General features: G+C 44.6%; 1 protein-coding gene across 1 annotated transcript in view; it reads left to right on the top strand.

The window, feature by feature from the left end:
* The window catches only part of ARMH3 (armadillo like helical domain containing 3), a 70061-nt gene extending 53362 nt beyond the window's left edge, over positions 1–16699 (top strand). Inside the window, exons 16-26 of the mRNA XM_073684933.1 lie at positions 3553–3611; positions 3958–4023; positions 7871–7940; positions 8113–8173; positions 8565–8653; positions 10024–10106; positions 10233–10359; positions 11478–11553; positions 11870–11948; positions 15753–15869; positions 16274–16699. Coding sequence (XP_073541034.1) covers positions 3553–3611; positions 3958–4023; positions 7871–7940; positions 8113–8173; positions 8565–8653; positions 10024–10106; positions 10233–10359; positions 11478–11553; positions 11870–11948; positions 15753–15869; positions 16274–16366 — 920 coding nt within the window. The 3' untranslated portion in view covers positions 16367–16699. The remainder of the gene's footprint in view (positions 1–3552; positions 3612–3957; positions 4024–7870; positions 7941–8112; positions 8174–8564; positions 8654–10023; positions 10107–10232; positions 10360–11477; positions 11554–11869; positions 11949–15752; positions 15870–16273) is intronic.
* Positions 16700–17214: the final 515 nt, after the last annotated feature.

The following is a 17214-nucleotide window of genomic DNA, read 5'->3' as shown; positions in this document are numbered from 1 at the left end:
AAAGATTTTTCATGACTTTGAAAATTGTACATTCACACTGAAGGCATCAAAACTATGAATTAACACATGTGGAATTATATACTTAACAAAAAAGTGTGAAACAACTGAAAATATGTCTTATATTCTAGGTTCTTCAAAGTAGCCACCTTTTGCTTTGATGACTGCTTTGCACACTCTTGGCATTCTCTTGATGAGCTTCAAGAGGTAGTCACCGGAAATGGTCTACCAACAATTTTGAAGGAGTTCCCAGAGATGCTTAGCACATGTTGGCCCTTTTGCCTTCACTCTGCGGTCCAGCTCACCCCAAACCATCTCGATTGGGTTCAGGTCTGGTGACTGTGGAGGCCAGGTCATCTGGCGTAGCACCCCATCACTCTCCTTCTTGGTCAAATAGCCCTTACACAGCCTGGAGGTGTGTTTGGGGTCATTGTCCTGTTGAAAAATAAATGATGGTCCAACTAAACGCAAACCGGATGGAATAGCATGCCGCTGCAAGATGCTGTGGTAGCCATGCTGGTTCAGTATGCCTTCAATTTGGAATAAATCCCCAACAGTGTCACCAGCAAAGCACCCCCACACCATCACACCTCCTCCTCCATGCTTCACGGTGGGAACCAGGCACGTAGAGTCCATCCTTTCACCTTTTCTGCGTCGCACAAAGACACGGTGGTTGGAACCAAAGATCTCAAATTTGGACTCATCAGACCAAAGCACAGATTTGCACTGGTCTAATGTCCATTCCTTGTGTTCTTTAGCCCAAACAAGTCTCTTCTGCTTGTTGCCTGTCCTTAGCAGTGGTTTCCTAGCAGCTATTTTACCATGAAGGCCTGCTGCACAAAGTCTCCTCTTAACAGTTCTTGTAGAGATGTGTCTGCTGCTAGAACTCTGTGTGGCATTGACCTGGTCTCTAATCTGAGCTGCTGTTAACCTGCGATTTCTGAGGCTGGTGACTCTGATAAACTTATCCTCAGAAGCAGAGGTGACTCTTGGTCTTCCTTTCCTGGGTCGGTCCTCATCTGAGCCAGTTTCTTTGTAGCGCTTAATGGTTTTTGCAACTGCACTTGGGGACACTTTCAAAGTTTTCCCAATTATTCGCACTGACTGACCTTCATTTCTTAAAGTAATGATGGCCACTCGTTTTTCTTTACTTAGCTGCTTTTTTCTTGCCATAATACAAATTCTAACAGTCTATTCAGTAGGACTATCAGCTGTGTATCCACCAGACTTCTGCACAACACAACTGATGGTCCCAACCCCATTTATAAGTCAAGAAATCCCACTTATCAAACCTGACAGGGCACACCTGTGAAGTGAAAACCATTTCCGGTGACTACCTCTTGAAGCTCATCAAGAGAATGCCAAGAGTGTGCAAAGCAGTCATCAAAGCAAAAGGTGGCTACTATGAAGAACCTAGAATATAAGACATATTTTCAGTTGTTTCACACTTTTTTGTTAAGTATATAATTCCACATGTGTTAATTCATAGTTTTGATAATTTCAGTGTGAATGTACAATTTTCAAAGTAATGAAAATACATAAAAATCTTTAAATGAGAAGGTGTGTCCAAACTTTTGGTCTGTACTGTATATGTATATATATATATATATATATAACTATACAAACTGCTCAAAAAAATAAAGGGAACACTCAAATAACACATCCTAGATCTGAATGAATGAAATATTCTCATTGAATACTTTGTTCTGTACAAAGTTGAATGTGCTGACAACAAAATCACACAAAAATCATCAATGGAAATCACATTTATTAACCAATGGAGGCCTGGATTTGCAGTCACCCCCAAAATTAAAGTGGAAAAACACAGTACAGGCTGATCCAACTTTGATGTAATGTCCTTAAAACAAGTCGAAATGAGGCTCAGTATTGTGTGTGGCCTCCACGTGCCTGTATGACCTCCCTACAACGCCTGGGCATGCTCCTGATGAGGCTGAGTATTGTGTGTGGCCTCCACGTGCCTGTATGACCTCCCTACAACGCCTGGGCATGCTCCTGATGAGGTTGTGGATGGTCTCCTGTGGGATCTCCTCCCAGACCTGGACTAATGCATCCGCCAACTCCTGGACAGTCTGTGGTGCAACATGACGTTGGTGGATGGAGCGAGACATGATGTCCCAGATGTGCTCAATCGGATTCCGGTCTGGGGAACGGGCGGGCCAGTCCATAGCTTCAATGCCTTCATCTTGCAGGAACTGCTGACACACTCCAGCCACATGAGGTCTGGCATTGTCCTGCATTAGGAGGAACCCAGGGCCAACCACACCAGCATATGGTTTAACAGGGGGTCTGAGGATCTCATCCTGGTACCTAATGGCAGTCAGGCTGTGCAGCCCTCCAAAGAAATGCCACCCCACACCATTACTGACCCACTGCCAAACCGGTCATGCTGACGGATGTTGCAGGCAGCAGATCGCTCTCCAGGGCGTCTCCAGACTCTGTCATGTCTGTCACATGTGCTCAGTGTGAACCTGCTTTCATCTGTGAAGAGCACAGGGCGCCAGTGGCGACTTTGCCAATCCTGGTGTTCTGTGGCAAATGCCAAGCGTCCTGCACGGTGTTGAGCTGTGAGCACAACCCCCATCTGTGGACGTCGGGCCCTCATACCACCCTCATGGAGTCGGTTTCTAACCGTTTGTGCAGACACATGCACATTTGTGGCCTGCCGGAGGTCATTTTGCAGGGCTCTGGCAGTGCTCCTCCTGTTCCTCCTTGCACAAAGGCGGAGGTAGCGGTCCTGTTGCTGGGTTGTTGCCCTCCTACTTCCCCCTCCACGTCTCTTGGTGTACTGGCCTGTCTCCTGGTAGCACCTCCAGCCTCTGGACACTTCGCTGACAGACACAGCAAACCTTCTTGCCACAGCTCGCATTGATGTGCCATCCTGGATGAGCTGCACTACCTGAGCAACTTCTGTGGGATGTAGAGTCCATCTCATGCTACCACGAGTGTGAAAGCACAACCAACATTCAAAATTGACCAAAACATCAGCCAGAAAGCATTGGCACTGAGATGTGGTCTCTGGTCCCCACCTGCAGAACCACTCCTTTATTGAGGGTGTCTTGATAATTGCCAATAATTTCCATCTATTGTCTATTCCATTTGCACAACAGCATGTGAAATTGATTGTCAATCAGTGTTGCTTCCTAAGTGGACAGTTTGATTTCACAGAAGTTTGATTTACTTGGAGTTATATTCTGTTGTTTAAGTGTTCCCTATATTTTTGTGAGCAGTGTATATATAGATATAAAGTATATTTTATATGAAAAAAAAAAAAAATTAAATACATTTATGTAATAAAATATATCTTATATATAAAAAAACTTTTTAAAAATATACTTATGTATTAAAATATATTTTGTATTAAAAAAAAATTTATATATGTATGTAATAAAATATTTTATATGATTTTTTTTTTTAATATATGTAATAAAATATAAAACTACAACTCCCAGCTTGTCCTGACAACCACAGGCTGGGACTTATAGTTCCATAACAGCTGGTGCAGCCATTTCCTCACTGCCTTGCACTGTGTTGTAGATGAACACCGGCTCAATAGTGGGAAGCTCTGCCTCATCATCCTGACCTGTATCGCCGAGGTGAGTCGCCTTTCTGTCCTTGTATGATTGTGGTGCCATAGCGGGGGATGCATGCTGTTGCATTATTGCAAAAATAAAAAAGTTACGGGGTCTTCAAAAATAACGACACGACCCAATTTTCCTAATTTTTTTTGCAAAGTTCAGATTTTTTTGAAGTTACTAAAACAATAATAAAAAAAAAGTGCACGTTTGGTATCACCGTAATCGCACTGGCATCGAGTATAATGTTACCGGGTCATTTTAATCCATTCACTAAGACGGAATTGATTGCATTTTTTTTTCATCATTTTATTTCACTTGGATTTTTTTTTCTAGTAAACTTTTTCCACATTTTGTGTCTGCACAGGACCAGTATGCCAACGCCTTCCTACATGACGATAACATGAACTTCCGAGTCAACCTGCACAAAATGGTGAGCGCCGTCACTGTCGCCAAGAAAGACATGAGTGAGAATCGGGGGATTGTGGAAAGAGCGTATGAGCGAATCAACGACTTATCTGCAGTTATAGAAAACGGCATTTGCTGCCATGAGATCCTCCTTAAACACTGTCTGCAATTTAAAGGGATTATCCAGAATTTTTCAGAGACAGGTCAGCAAATGTTAGAAAATAGTTCATGTCCATCATTCACGTGATCACTGCAGTCAATCAGGATACCAAAGCCTAAGCGTTCGAAACGCGTCTGGTTGCGTACATTAAAGATGATATATGACGACTTTTGGAGACTTTCTATAACTTTTCTGTTGGGTGAAGATGTCCATAGGTAATTAATTCATCGCACTCTCTGGTGATTGGGATGCAGAATTCATTTATTAACAAAATGGAAAAGACAAACCAAGTTTTAAGGCAACAATAGGCAGACGTTTCGGCCACAATTGGCCTTAATCATTACGTCGCTACTGTAAAAGAAAAATATACAAGGTGTCAGAACATGTATCGGTGAAGACATGAAGTTCATATTATTTACATCCATAGGTACGGAGGTCGGGTAAGATGACGAGGTAGGGATGGGGAAATAAAAAAAGGGGGGGGGGGGGGGGAGGTATTGGTCACTTGCAGGTTCAATAAATACATAATATACAAGGAGAGAAAGCACATAATGATAAAATTCCATTACAGTTCCCAATAGCAATACCGTGATCATTCACATAACCTGGGATGTCTTACTTGTTTACTGGTTTGTGAATGCCTAGTGTCTGAACAGGACTAGGATAAAGTCCAGGGATGGCAAGAGCTGTAATATCAAGATATTAAGGTTAGATTTCTGTGAAGAGGTTACTTAGGGTAGGGCGGTTACCTTACTGGGGTCCCATGTGGGTGCGAGGTCACAGGAACCTATAAAATATACAGCATGAGTGGAGAGTATGTCACCATGTTGCGCTGTGGTAGAAGCCCAGGTGTACAGCCACGTTCATACCTTAGGATACAGCCGGTGGGTGGACCTGCTTTAGAATGGGGTTCCCATAGGAGATGAGTCAGTCATTGGTGTTGTGGTGGAGTATAGCGGCGCTCCCGCGCGCCTTGCTCTGGCTGTAGTTGGAGGCAGTGTGCAGGGACCGCATGTTAAGTGCCGGCGGGCAACGCTGGACTGGAAGTGCATCAGCGGGGGGTGGGGGTGGGGGGGGCGTGTCACCAGAAGTGACGTTCCGCCGGCCCCGTGTCACAGGATAGGGTGGCTGCATGCTGTCTGTGTTTGTGGGCATGGCGCTATGGCTCACAGAGTGTATTGCAGTTAACCAGGGAAACCGGGAGGCGGCGCATGCGCCGGGGCACATATGTAGCCCGGTGTAGATGTACCCAAGTTGTAGTAAACTGTAAAGGCATGCATGTAAGTATGTGAATTATTGGGGTTACATTAAAGGACACTTATGGTCATAATTATTTGTTATAGAGTAGGGGCGGTCATTGGTCCTTGGGAGATGCTTACTGCTATTATAAATGTTCTGGAAATTAAAAAGGTAGAGACACTCACCCTGGGGGGAGGATGATTTCAGTGCGTCTGTGAAGGAAAGAAATAGGTATGTCAGTAGATGCAGTCAATCTCTCTATTCAGACCATTAGGAGAGAGGGTCTGTAGGGTGTAGATTCAAAACGATTCACGTTGTTTGAGTAATTTAACATGATTGCCCCCCTTCCTTGGCCTGGGTACATGTTCAATGACCTGAAAACTGAGTTGTGCTACAGTATGCTTCGTCTTAGAAAAATGGTCTGGAAGTGGCAGCCAAGTTTTACCGCATCTTATAGTGGACTTATGGCTCGCTATGCGGTCCTTAACGTGTTGTGTGGTTTCACCTACATACAAAAGGCCACAAGGGCATTTTATCACGTATATGACAAAATTAGAGTCACAAGTATAGAATCCCTTGATGGGATAACTCTTGCCGGTCCTGGGGTGTGTACCGGTTTCTGATTTAATCACATTAGAGCAGGCAGCACAGCTCAGGCAGGGGAATGTACCATGTTTATGGGCACTGAGTAGGCGTTGTGATGGGGTAATGCGTGAATTTCCCAGGTCAGCTCAATGATTTTGTCCTTGATGTTGGGGGCTCTTCTGGTACACATCAGAGCCGGGGCCGTGAAGGATAGGATTTCTGGGTATGCTTTGGCACGAAGGGGCCAGTGTTTTCTTATGGTGGTGTGGACTTTAGATATCAGTGGGTGGTAGGTGTGCTCAAAGGGTACTCGTTCGATCTTGGTGGTTGGGGCTGTTGTAGGTCCTGGTCGTAGCGCTCTAGATCTTTCACCTGTTAGTAGTGGATTAGGGTAGTTCCTCTCCCGGAATCGGTCTCATTTCTTCTAGACGCTTGGGAAGTAGGTCAGGGTTAGAAACGATACGTTTGACCCTGTGGAACTGGGAACGAGTGAGGCTGTCCTTGGTGGACCTGGAGTGGCAGCTTGAGTAATGTAGTAGACTGTTACAATCAGTTGGTTTTGAGAATAGATCAGTTGTGAGGGTGCCGTCATCATTGCACATTACCAGTGTGTCTAGGAAGGTCCTTGGTGGACCTGGAGTGGCAGCTTGAGTAATGTAGTAGACTGTTACAATCAGTTGGTTTTGAGAATAGATCAGTTGTGAGGGTGCCGTCATCATTGCACATTACCAGTGTGTCTAGGAAGGGAATTTGTTTGGGGTCATGGTTCAGAGTAAACTGAAGTTCCTGTCTGAGTTGAGTGCAGTGATGAATGAAGTCAATGTCTCCACTGGCCCCTGCCATATTAGGAAGATGTTGTCTATGTACCGGTGGTAGGTAGTACAGTGTTGTATGAAAAGCTCGTTGGTGTAGACAAAGTCGACTTCAAATTAATGCATGTAAGCGTTAGCATAGGTCGGCGCCATATTCGAGCCCATTGCGGTCCCTTGCCTCTGTACAAAGAATTCATCTCTGAACATGAAAACGTTTTCATGAAGGACCAGTGATAGTAATTCTATGCAGAATTGAACTGAGGCGGGGGACAGATTGGATTGTGTGAGTAAATATGTTGAGGCCTCAAGTCCCTTATCATGGGTAATGGACGTATACAGGCTGGTGACATCCATAGTAACCAGTAGACTACCTCTTGGTATAGTCGGCAGATTTTTAATGACTCGCAAAAATTCGCTAGTGTCTAGGAGAAAGGCTCGGGTTTTCTTGACCAGTGGGGTTAAGATCTTTTCAAGGTAGATGGCCAAGGGGGAGAGAATGGAGTCGGTAGAGGCCACAATTGGTCGGCCAGGTGGGTTGGACAGTGATTTGTGGATTTTGGGTAAAATATAAAACACAGGTGTTATAGGGTGCAGGTTAGTCAGAAATGATGCCGTTTTGGGGTCTCTCGTGTGGAGATGAAGGTGTCTGGCTAAGTACCTCTTGGATTTTGGCATGAATGGTGAAAGTGGGATCGGTATTAATTCTTTCGTATGTGGCGGAGTCCGCTAACTGTCTATTAATTTCACTGATATAGAAGGATTTGTCCATAATAACTGTGGCACCCCCCTTATCAGCGGGTTTTATGACTATGGATTTGTTATTTTGGAAAGATCTAAGGGCGAGTTTTTCTTCGTTGGAGAGGTTCTGTTGTGTAGGGAAGGAACCAATTCGTTGTTGGTGTAGTAGAGCTTTGATGTCATTATCAATGAGTGGTATGGTAGTTTCGGGTGAAACTATGGGTGAAGATGTCCAGACCTGGGCCGACCCTCGGCCTTCCTTACATTCTGTATGATCCTCTTTGCACGTTTCTATCCTTTCTTTGTTCAAGTTCATTTACCTTTTCTATGTCTTGCAGCCCATGAGACATCGGAAAAAAGCCGCGGACAGGAACATCCCCTGCCGACCGCTGGTGTGCGCGGTGTTAGGTGAGCCATAATCCTATACCGAAATGGGATTTCCATGGATTATCCCCCACCCCACCCCCAACATTTAGAATATCAGCAATGCCGGCAAATTGTCTCTGCCTGTAATGAGAATATTTTGCAATATTTCAGGGGTCACAAACTTTGCAAAAACTTATTTGTCTTTTCCTTGTAGATCTGATGGTGGAATTCATAGTCACCCACATGATGAAGGAGTTTCCCATGGACTTGTATGTGTAAGTTGACATGATGTTAGTAGAGGTAGCTTTGGCTCTGCAACATAGGAGAAGTGCAGGGGTCCTGGGGGGCTGCGTCCAGTAATCCAGGCAGCTTCAGAGCAGCACTCGATTTTAAAGAACTTGTGAGTGCTGCGCTCCTTCCCTACTATCCGGCCACTGCTGATAGACTGCAGAGGTGGACGGTAACCTAAGCAATGAGCTGCAAACAATAGATTTAAAGACTGCAAAGTTTCTTGTTTTCTTTCCAGCACTCTCTAGTTTTAACCATTTATCACATTGAGGCTGTAATGCTGGGATGTGTTTGGGGGCACCGGTTCTCAGTGATCTCCACTAACGTGTAAGTGAATGTTTTATACGTATGGAAATAATCCGATTTGTGTTATCGTAGACGCTGCATACAGATCGTCCACAAACACCTGTGTTACCAGAAGAAGTGCCGGGTGCGGCTCCATTATACCTGGAGGGAGCTGTGGGCAGGTTTGTGGCAGCCCCTTCTATGTTTATCTGGGCTTAGTGGTGCGGGGTCTGCAGCTCTGCTGCTTTGTTGACCCCCCCCACTTATCTCACACTGATGACCTGGGCTAAGTATACGTTGTCCTTGTGCTGGTGTGCATGTTATTACCTGCCACTGCCTAGTACTAGTATAGTAGGTGGATAGTGATAGTTGTGCGGCCTGCTCCCTCCTGTGTCGTCCGCTCTCCCTCCTGTGTCGTCCGCTCTCCCTCCCGCGTGGCCCGTTCTCCCTCCCGTGTGGCCCCACTCCCCCGTCGCCTGCTCTCCCGTGTCGCCTGCTCTCCCTCCCGCGTCACCTGCTCTCCCTCCCTCGTTGCCTACTCTCCCTTCCTTGTGGCCTGCTCCCTCCCTCCCGCGTGGCCCGCTCCCTCCCTCCCGCGTGGCCCGCTCCCCCCCCTTCCGCGTGGCCCGCTCCCCCCCCCCCTTCCGCGTGGCCCGCTCTCCCTCCTGCGTGGCCCCACTCCCCCATCGCCTGCTCTCCCTCCCCCGTCGCCTGCTCTCCCTCCCGTGTCGCCTGCTCTCCCTCCCGTGTCGCCTGCTCTCCCTCCCGTGTCGCCTGCTCTCCCTCCCTCGTTGCCTGCTCTCCCTTCCTTGTGGCCTGCTCCCTCCCTCCCGCGTCGCCCTCCATAAATGAGCCCTGATATATTTAGTGCGATGCTTGATGGATGTCGAGAAATATGTAATGATTATTAAGGACTCTCCTAATAAATAATTGCATTATTCCTCATTATTTGCTGACTGCATCTGCCGCACTACATGAAGCTTCCTGGTGCCGTCATTATAGGGGTTGTCTCACCATAACCAGGTGCAGATTGTTGGTGATCACATGGATCCCGGGATGATGCCATGAAGTCCGCCAGCTGCATGGTCACACAGGCACAACACCGCTCCATTCACTGCCTGCGGGATGGAGGAAGCATAATACAGCTCTTCTCTGTTAGATTTGAGCTAAATGGTTTACAGGCCCCTGGTCCAGCATCCGCTTTGTGAGTCCGTGGCCGCCGAACCGGAGTTGTGTGAACCTCCTTCCACCTCCCGGCATCCCCGGTTCCTTTTTTAGACTTGTCGGCCTGCCGTGCTGTCGTGCATCCGTCAGGCTGCAACAGTGAAATCGCAACGGACGGACCTACTAATCAGCCGAGGTGCTGGGGCTGCGCTGCTAGGAGGAGGCCGTCAGAGCTCCGGTCCAGCAGCCACAGACCTCCGATGGGCCTACGAATCTTATGTTTGAGATCTCAGTCAGTCCCATAGTTCTGAGAACAGAACGAAAAGTTTATTTCCGCATATGTCTCTTACGTTATCTCTCATACATATATTATGTCTGTTGTTTGCAGCACTGATTAATTTGCTGAAATTCCTCATGTCCTATGAGACCGTCCTCCTGGCTAAACACAACATCTTCACCTTGGCGTTGATGGTGAGTGCAGATTTATGACTTGTACTTTGCTTTCAGACTTCGAGCCGGCGAGTCTTACATCCTCTACCCCATCGTCCGACTTATTTTGTCCCTGATTCTTTACGCCATTTTTTTTTCCTTTCACAGGTGGTGAATCTGTTCAACATGTTTATCACCTACGGAGACACTTTCCTTCCGACCCCCAGCAGCTACGACGAGTTGTACTATGAGATCATTCGCATGCATCAGATATTTGACAACCTTTACTCCATGGGTAAGATCTGACGCCGAGGTAGAGGTAGTTACATGGTCCCGAAGGAGAATTAAATCTGCCGCTTGTGTCAATCACCTAAAGACTTGTGGGCAGATACATTCCCATTGTAGTCAATGGGGCAATTTATTGCACAGTGGGTGTCCGGGGAGCGCTGCTCTGCAGGAAAAAGCTGTAATAGTGCCGTTGTATAGTTGCTCAGGAATGATCTGTACGTAGTTAAGTGCAGCTGCAAAGCACAGTTCTTCCATCCACTCCGTCCAGGGCACTCACCAAATTATCTTAGAGCCTATAATTTCCTTTAGCACATACTAGTACAAGAGAGGAATGGCGCTGCCATCTGACCAGCATTGTTTGGCGTACACCGCGCACTCTTCCTCTGGGTGCACCGCGCACTCTTCCTCTGGGTGCACCGCGCACTCTTCCTCTGGGTGCACCGCGCACTCTTCCTCTGGGTGCACCGCGCTCTCTTCCTTTGGGTGCACCGCGCACGCTTCCTCTGGGTGCACCGCGCACGCTTCCTCTGGGTGCACCGCGCTCGCTTCCTCTGGGTGCACCGCGCTCGCTTCCTCTGGGTGCACCGCGCTCGCTTCCTCTTGGTGCACCGCGCTCGCCTCCTCTGGGTGCACCGCGCTCGCCTCCTCTGGGTGCACCGCGCTCGCTTCCTCTGGGTACACCGCGCTCGCTTCCTCTAGGTGCACTGCTCTCGCTTCCTCTAGGTGCACCGCTCTCGCTTCCTCTTGGTGCACCGCGCTCGCCTCCTCTTGGTGCACCGCGCTCGCTTCCTCTTGGTGCACCGCGCTCGCTTCCTCTTGGTGCACCGCGCTCGCTTCTTCTTGGTGCACCGCTCTCGCTTCCTCTTGGTGCACCGCGCTCGCTTCCTCTTGGTGCACCGTGCTTGCTTCCTCTTGGTGCACCGCGCTTGCCTCCTCTTGGTGCACCGCGCTTGCCTCCTCTTGGTGCACCGCTTGCGCTCTCTTTGGGTGCACCGCTTGCGCTTCCTTTGGGTGCACCGCGTGTTGGGCTGGTGGCAGCAACGCTCCTCTTGTTCTTGAATGTGATGCATGAAAATAAAGGAATGTTTTCCTACACCGAGTAATCAATGTATCTCTTTTTCGCAGTGCTTCGTCTTTCTACCAACGCAGGACAATGGAAGGAACCAGCCAGCAAAGTCACCCACGCGCTGGTCAATATCAGGTATTGGAGTGGACCGGTGCGGCACGTAATGATCCAGCATTATGGTTTGGGTTACAGGTCTAGTAGCCTAAAATATTATTCTTTTTTTATATGAAGGAGTTGTGCAATAAGTAAATGTAAACTTCAGGCCGCAGAAGTGCATTGGTTACATATAAAGCTGCCACGTTCCTAAAAATGTGTCTGTCATGTAATGGAAATCACATATCTTAAAGGAGACGTCCCTTCAAATTCTCGTGCTCAGCTCAGCTCAGCTGCAGAATATATCTCGTGTATTGATATAAATTAGTTTTATTTATTCATTTTTTTTTTTATCCAGGGCCATTATAAATCACTTTAACCCAAAAATAGAGTCCTATGCCGCTGTGAATCACATCTCTCAATTATCAGAGGAACAGGTAGGTTGTGTTTTTTTTTTTTTAAGTCTTTATAATCTAAGCGGGGGCAGATCTCGATTCCTTTCTCAGGGGTGGAGACGTGTAATGTAATTGCTTAAAGGGGTTTTCCTGATTTAGTATCTAAAGTTTTTTTTATATTGTATGATGACAAGTTGTACAATTATGTATCAATTCCTCGCAGTGTTTAAGATTTCTGCTTAATGTCAGTTAATAAGAATATTGAGTTTACCATTTAGTGCTAAAAGGGGGGAAATTAAAATTCCAAGCGCAGTGAAATAATGAAAAAAAAATAAATTCCATTATTGTTTTTTTTTTAAATTTGTTTTTACGACATTCATTTTGTGCTAAAAATGACCTGGAAACCTGATTCTCCTGTTCAGTGCGATACCAACCTTTATAAAGGGTTTTATTATATTAGACATGTAAATAATTTCTGAGCTTTGTAAAAGTTACGTGTGCCCATTTACCCAGACCCGTAACTTTTTTTTGCTTGTCCCTGTTTTTGAAGCTGTGTGACGGTTGTTAATTGTGTCGCACTGTAGTTTTTAATGGTATAATTTTTGGGTATGCACGAGATATTTATCATTTATTTTTGCGTGAAGTATTACTTTTTCATATTGCCTTATAACCGCACAGGTCAAATAATTTCATTTTTATATATATATATATATACACTATACAGACCAAAAGTTTGGACACACCTTCTCATTTAAAGATTTTTCTGTATTTTCATGACTATGAAAATTGTACATTCACACTGAAGGCATCAAAACTATGAATTAACGCATGTGGAATTATATACTTAACAAAAAAGTGTGAAACCACTGAAAATATGTCTTATATTCTAGGTTCTTCAAAGTAGCCACCTTTTGCTTTGATGACTGCTTTGCACACTCTTGGCATTCTCTTGATGAGCTTCAAGAGGTAGTCACCGGAAATGGTTTTCACTTCACAGGTGTGCCCTGTCAGGTTTAATAAGTGGGATTTCTTGCCTTATAAATGGGGTTGGGACCATCAGTTGTGTGGAGAGTGATGGGGTGCTACACCAGATGACCTGGCCTTCAGTCACCAGACCTGAACCCAATCGAGATGGTTTGGGGTGAGCTGGACCGCAGAGTGAAGGCAAAAGGGCCAACATGTGCTAAGCATCTCTGGGAACTCCTTCAAGATTGTTGGAAGACCATTTCCGGTGACTACCTCTTGAAGCTCATCAAGAGAATGCCAAGAGTGTGCAAAGCAGTCATCAAAGCAAAAGGTGGCTACTTTGAAGAACCTAGAATATAAGACATATTTTCAGTTGTTTCACACTTTTTTGTTAAGTATATAATTCCACATGTGTTAATTCATAGTTTTGATGCCTTCAGTGTGAATGTACAATTTTCATAGTCATGAAAATACAGAAAAATCTTAAAATGAGAAGGTGTGTCCAAACTTTTGGTCTGTACTGTATATATTTTATTATTGAATTTTAAATATATACCATATATACATTTTAATTCTTTAAAAATTATAATAGTACTATCTATATACAGTGCCTACAAGTAGTATTCAACTCCCTGCAGATTTAGCTGGTTTGATAAGATGCAAATAAGTTAGAGCCTTCAAACTGCAAACGAGAGTAGGTTTTATGAACAGAAGCATAAATCTTACAAACCAAAAAGTTATGTTGCTCAGTTGAATTTTATTAAATTTTAAACATAAAAGTGTGGGTCAATTATTATACAACCCCTATGTTTAATATTTTGTGGAATAACCCTTGTTTGCAATTACAGCTAATAATCGTCTTTTATAAGACCTGATCAGGCCGGCACAGGTCTGTGGAGTTATCTTGGCCCACTCCTCCATGCAGATCTTCTCCAAGTTATCTAGGTTCTTTGGGTGTCTCATGTGGACTTTATTCTTGAGCTCCTTCCACAAGTTTTCAATTGGGTTAAGGTCAGGAGACTGACTAGGCCACTCCAACACCTTGACTTTTTCCCTCTTGAACCAGGCCTTGGTTTTCTTGGCTGTGTGCTTTGGGTCGTTGTCTTGTTGGAAGATGAAATTACGACCCATCTTAAGATCCTTGATGGAGGAGCGGAGGTTCTTGGCCAAAATCTCCAGGTAGGCCGTGCTATCCATCTTCCCATGGATGCGGACCAGATGGCCAGGCCCCTTGGCAGAGAAACAGCCCCACAGCATGATGCTGCCACCACCATGCTTGACTGTAGGGATGGTATTCTTGGGGTCGTATGCAGTGCCATCCAGTCTCCAAACGTCACGTGTGTGGTTGGCACCAAAGATCTCGATCTTGGTCTCATCAGACCATAGAACCTTGAACCAGTCTGTCTCAGAGTCCTCCAAGTGATCATGAGCAAACTGTAGACGAGCCTTGACATGACGCTTTGAAAGTAAAGGTACCTTACGGGCTCGTCTGGAACGGAGGCCATTGCGGTGGAGTACGTTACTTATGGTATTGACTGAAACCAATGTCCCCACTGCCATGAGATCTTCCCGGAGCTCCTTCCTTGTTGTCCTTGGGTTAGCCTTGACTCTTCGGACAAGCCTGGCCTCGGCACGGGAGGACACTTTCAAAGGCTGTCCAGGCCGTGGAAGGCTAACAGTAGTTCCATAAGCCTTCCACTTACGGATGATGCTCCCAACAGTGGAGACAGGTAGGCCCAACTCCTTGGAAAGGGTTTTGTACCCCTTGGCAGCCTTGTGACCCTCCACGAACTTGTCTCTGATGGCCTTGGAATGCTCCTTTGTCTTTCCCATGTTGACCATGTCTGAGTGCTGTTCACAAGTTTGGGGAGGGTCTTAAATAGTCAGAAAAGGCTGGCAAAAGAGATCTTTAATCCACACATGTGAAGCTCATTATTCTTGGTGCCTGAACTACTTCTTAATACTTTAGGGGGACCAAACAGAATTCTTGTGGTTTGAGGGGTTGAATAATAAATGACACTCTGAATTAACTTTTTACGTTTTAAAAAAAAAAAAAAATTTTGCTGCAGTGCATTTCCCACTTCCAGGCTGATCTACAGTACAAATGTCACAATGCCAAGTTAATTCCGCATGTGTCAACCAGCTAAATCTGCAGGGGGTTGAATACTACTTGTAGGCACTGTATGTATGTATATATATATATATATATATATATATATATATATATATATATATATATATATAATGTGTGTGTGTGTATTGTTAAAGGATGAAAAATATATTATTTATTCTTTTATAATAATTCTTATATAATAATATTATTAAATAATTAAAAAAAAGTGTGTGTGTAGATATAATTTTTTTTAAATTCTTAATATATCTACAATGTTTTTTTAATTCTACAATAGTGTGTATATATAATATATATTACTATTATAGAATTTTTAAAAAATTATACCGTGTATATAATTTTATTTTTAATTATTTAATACTTATATATGAAGTAGTATTTCTCTTGTTATTCATAAACATATATATATATATACATAATTATATATATATATATAAAAAGTTATATACACACACACATATATATATATATATATATATATATATATATATATATATATATATATATATATATATATATATATAGTGTACTTGAACCTACAATTGTCTGATCCCGTGTAATATATTGTTTAAGAATTTAAAAAAATTATATATATTTTTTAATTCTTTATTATTATTATTTATAATAATTATAATACTTTATATATAAGTATTGTATCTAATGGCAGCAGCATCTTGGCAGGTGATTTCCATCCAATAATATAACACTATAATGTTTGGTGTAATTTTCCCTCTACATGTGACCGGCAGGTATTAGAAGTCGTACGCTCCAACTACGACACCCTGACCTTGAAACTTCAAGATGGGCTCGACCAGTATGAACGATACTCTGAGCAGCACAAAGAGGCCGCGTTCTTTAAGGAGCTGGTAAGTTTGTCCCAATATCCCATGTCCTCACATCCAGGAAGCTGAGATATGAGATACTGTTTGGGGACCACATTGGGGTGTTCTCCTCCTTTGTGTTTAGGAGCGCACCGCTCCCCTCTCTTCCGGCTTCCTGCTTTGCAGGGGACGGTGCGTTCCTGAAGATTGACAGTGTGCTCCTGAAGATTGACAGTGGGCTCCCCATGCTGATAGCAGAGGAGGGCTGGCCTCTGCAGCCGGGGAGAAGCACACGGACCTTGAAGTTTGTCGGGTCCAGATAACCGGCTATTATCAGACTGCAGGTAGCCGGTAACCTGATGGTATCTCTGTTTTTTTTAATCTAATGTAAAAATCAATCTTACGCAGAATTGCAGCCAAAACATAAGTGACTGCTCCTTATCTTACAGGCTCGATCAATTAGCATGAACGTACGGAGAAACCTCTCCTTAAACACCCTGAGCCAAGAGACACTACTGAAAGAATTCTCCACCATCTCGTGAGACCTCCCGTATTGTTCTGCCACCGGGACTTGTGCCCACCACCATCGCCCACCAGGGGGCGACACTTGCGGATAGCACTCCTTTTTTACACAGCGGCGGGTTATTATGGACGGGCAAGTATTGAAGTCTCCCCCTGCGTCCGCTCTGCAGAGGATGTGAAGAACAACCGGGGAGACGTTCTAAGAAGAACTTGATTTTTCCCATATATCTTTTTTTTTATTATAAGAAATGTGAAGATTCAATGCCACGAATACCGAGAGGGAACGGCCGGAGGATCACAAAACGGAGTTCGTCCTTTTGTTTATTGTGATCAATAAAACGTTCTGCTAACAATGTTATTCTCTGGGACGGTCGCATTTAAAGCAAAAAAAATTTATTTATTTTTTCTGTATAAACAATTTCCATAGATAAGGTCCATAGTAAGGTTGACCCTAAAAGGTTTCTTTTTGGCGCCGCAGACCTCTACCTTGGGAGGTGAGCGATGTCGATGGTGCCGCGTCCTAACATACCCGCAGGGAGGTTGCGTGTCCCGGAAGGTACGTGCTGGAAGAACGTCATCGCCTTCGTTCACGTCCAGACTTGGAAGTGAGCGGCGACAGACGACCCTTTGACAGGTGTTTTCTCACAAAAGACGTAAACTTTTTTAGTTGGTCTGAAATTCCCTATATACAAGATTTCATTCTTCCCCTTTCTAAATGACCTCAAACCTTTATAACTGAGATAGAAGTTGGCCACACTGGTCCAGTTTAAAAAATCTCATTTAGTAAAAGGGGCGTACTTTATTTTGGATTTCCATCCATTGGCCAGAGTGGGAGCGTCTCTCTCTTTGTCCTGGATTACACAGACCA

This window comes from Phyllobates terribilis, unplaced genomic scaffold (genome assembly GCF_046119375.1).
Source record: "Phyllobates terribilis strain yellow unplaced genomic scaffold, ASM4611937v1 Scaffold_5__5_contigs__length_657084704, whole genome shotgun sequence".
NCBI lineage: Eukaryota > Metazoa > Chordata > Amphibia > Anura > Dendrobatidae > Phyllobates > Phyllobates terribilis.
The sequence above is the reverse complement of the archived record's forward strand: the minus strand, read 5'-3'. Positions and strand labels throughout refer to the sequence as shown.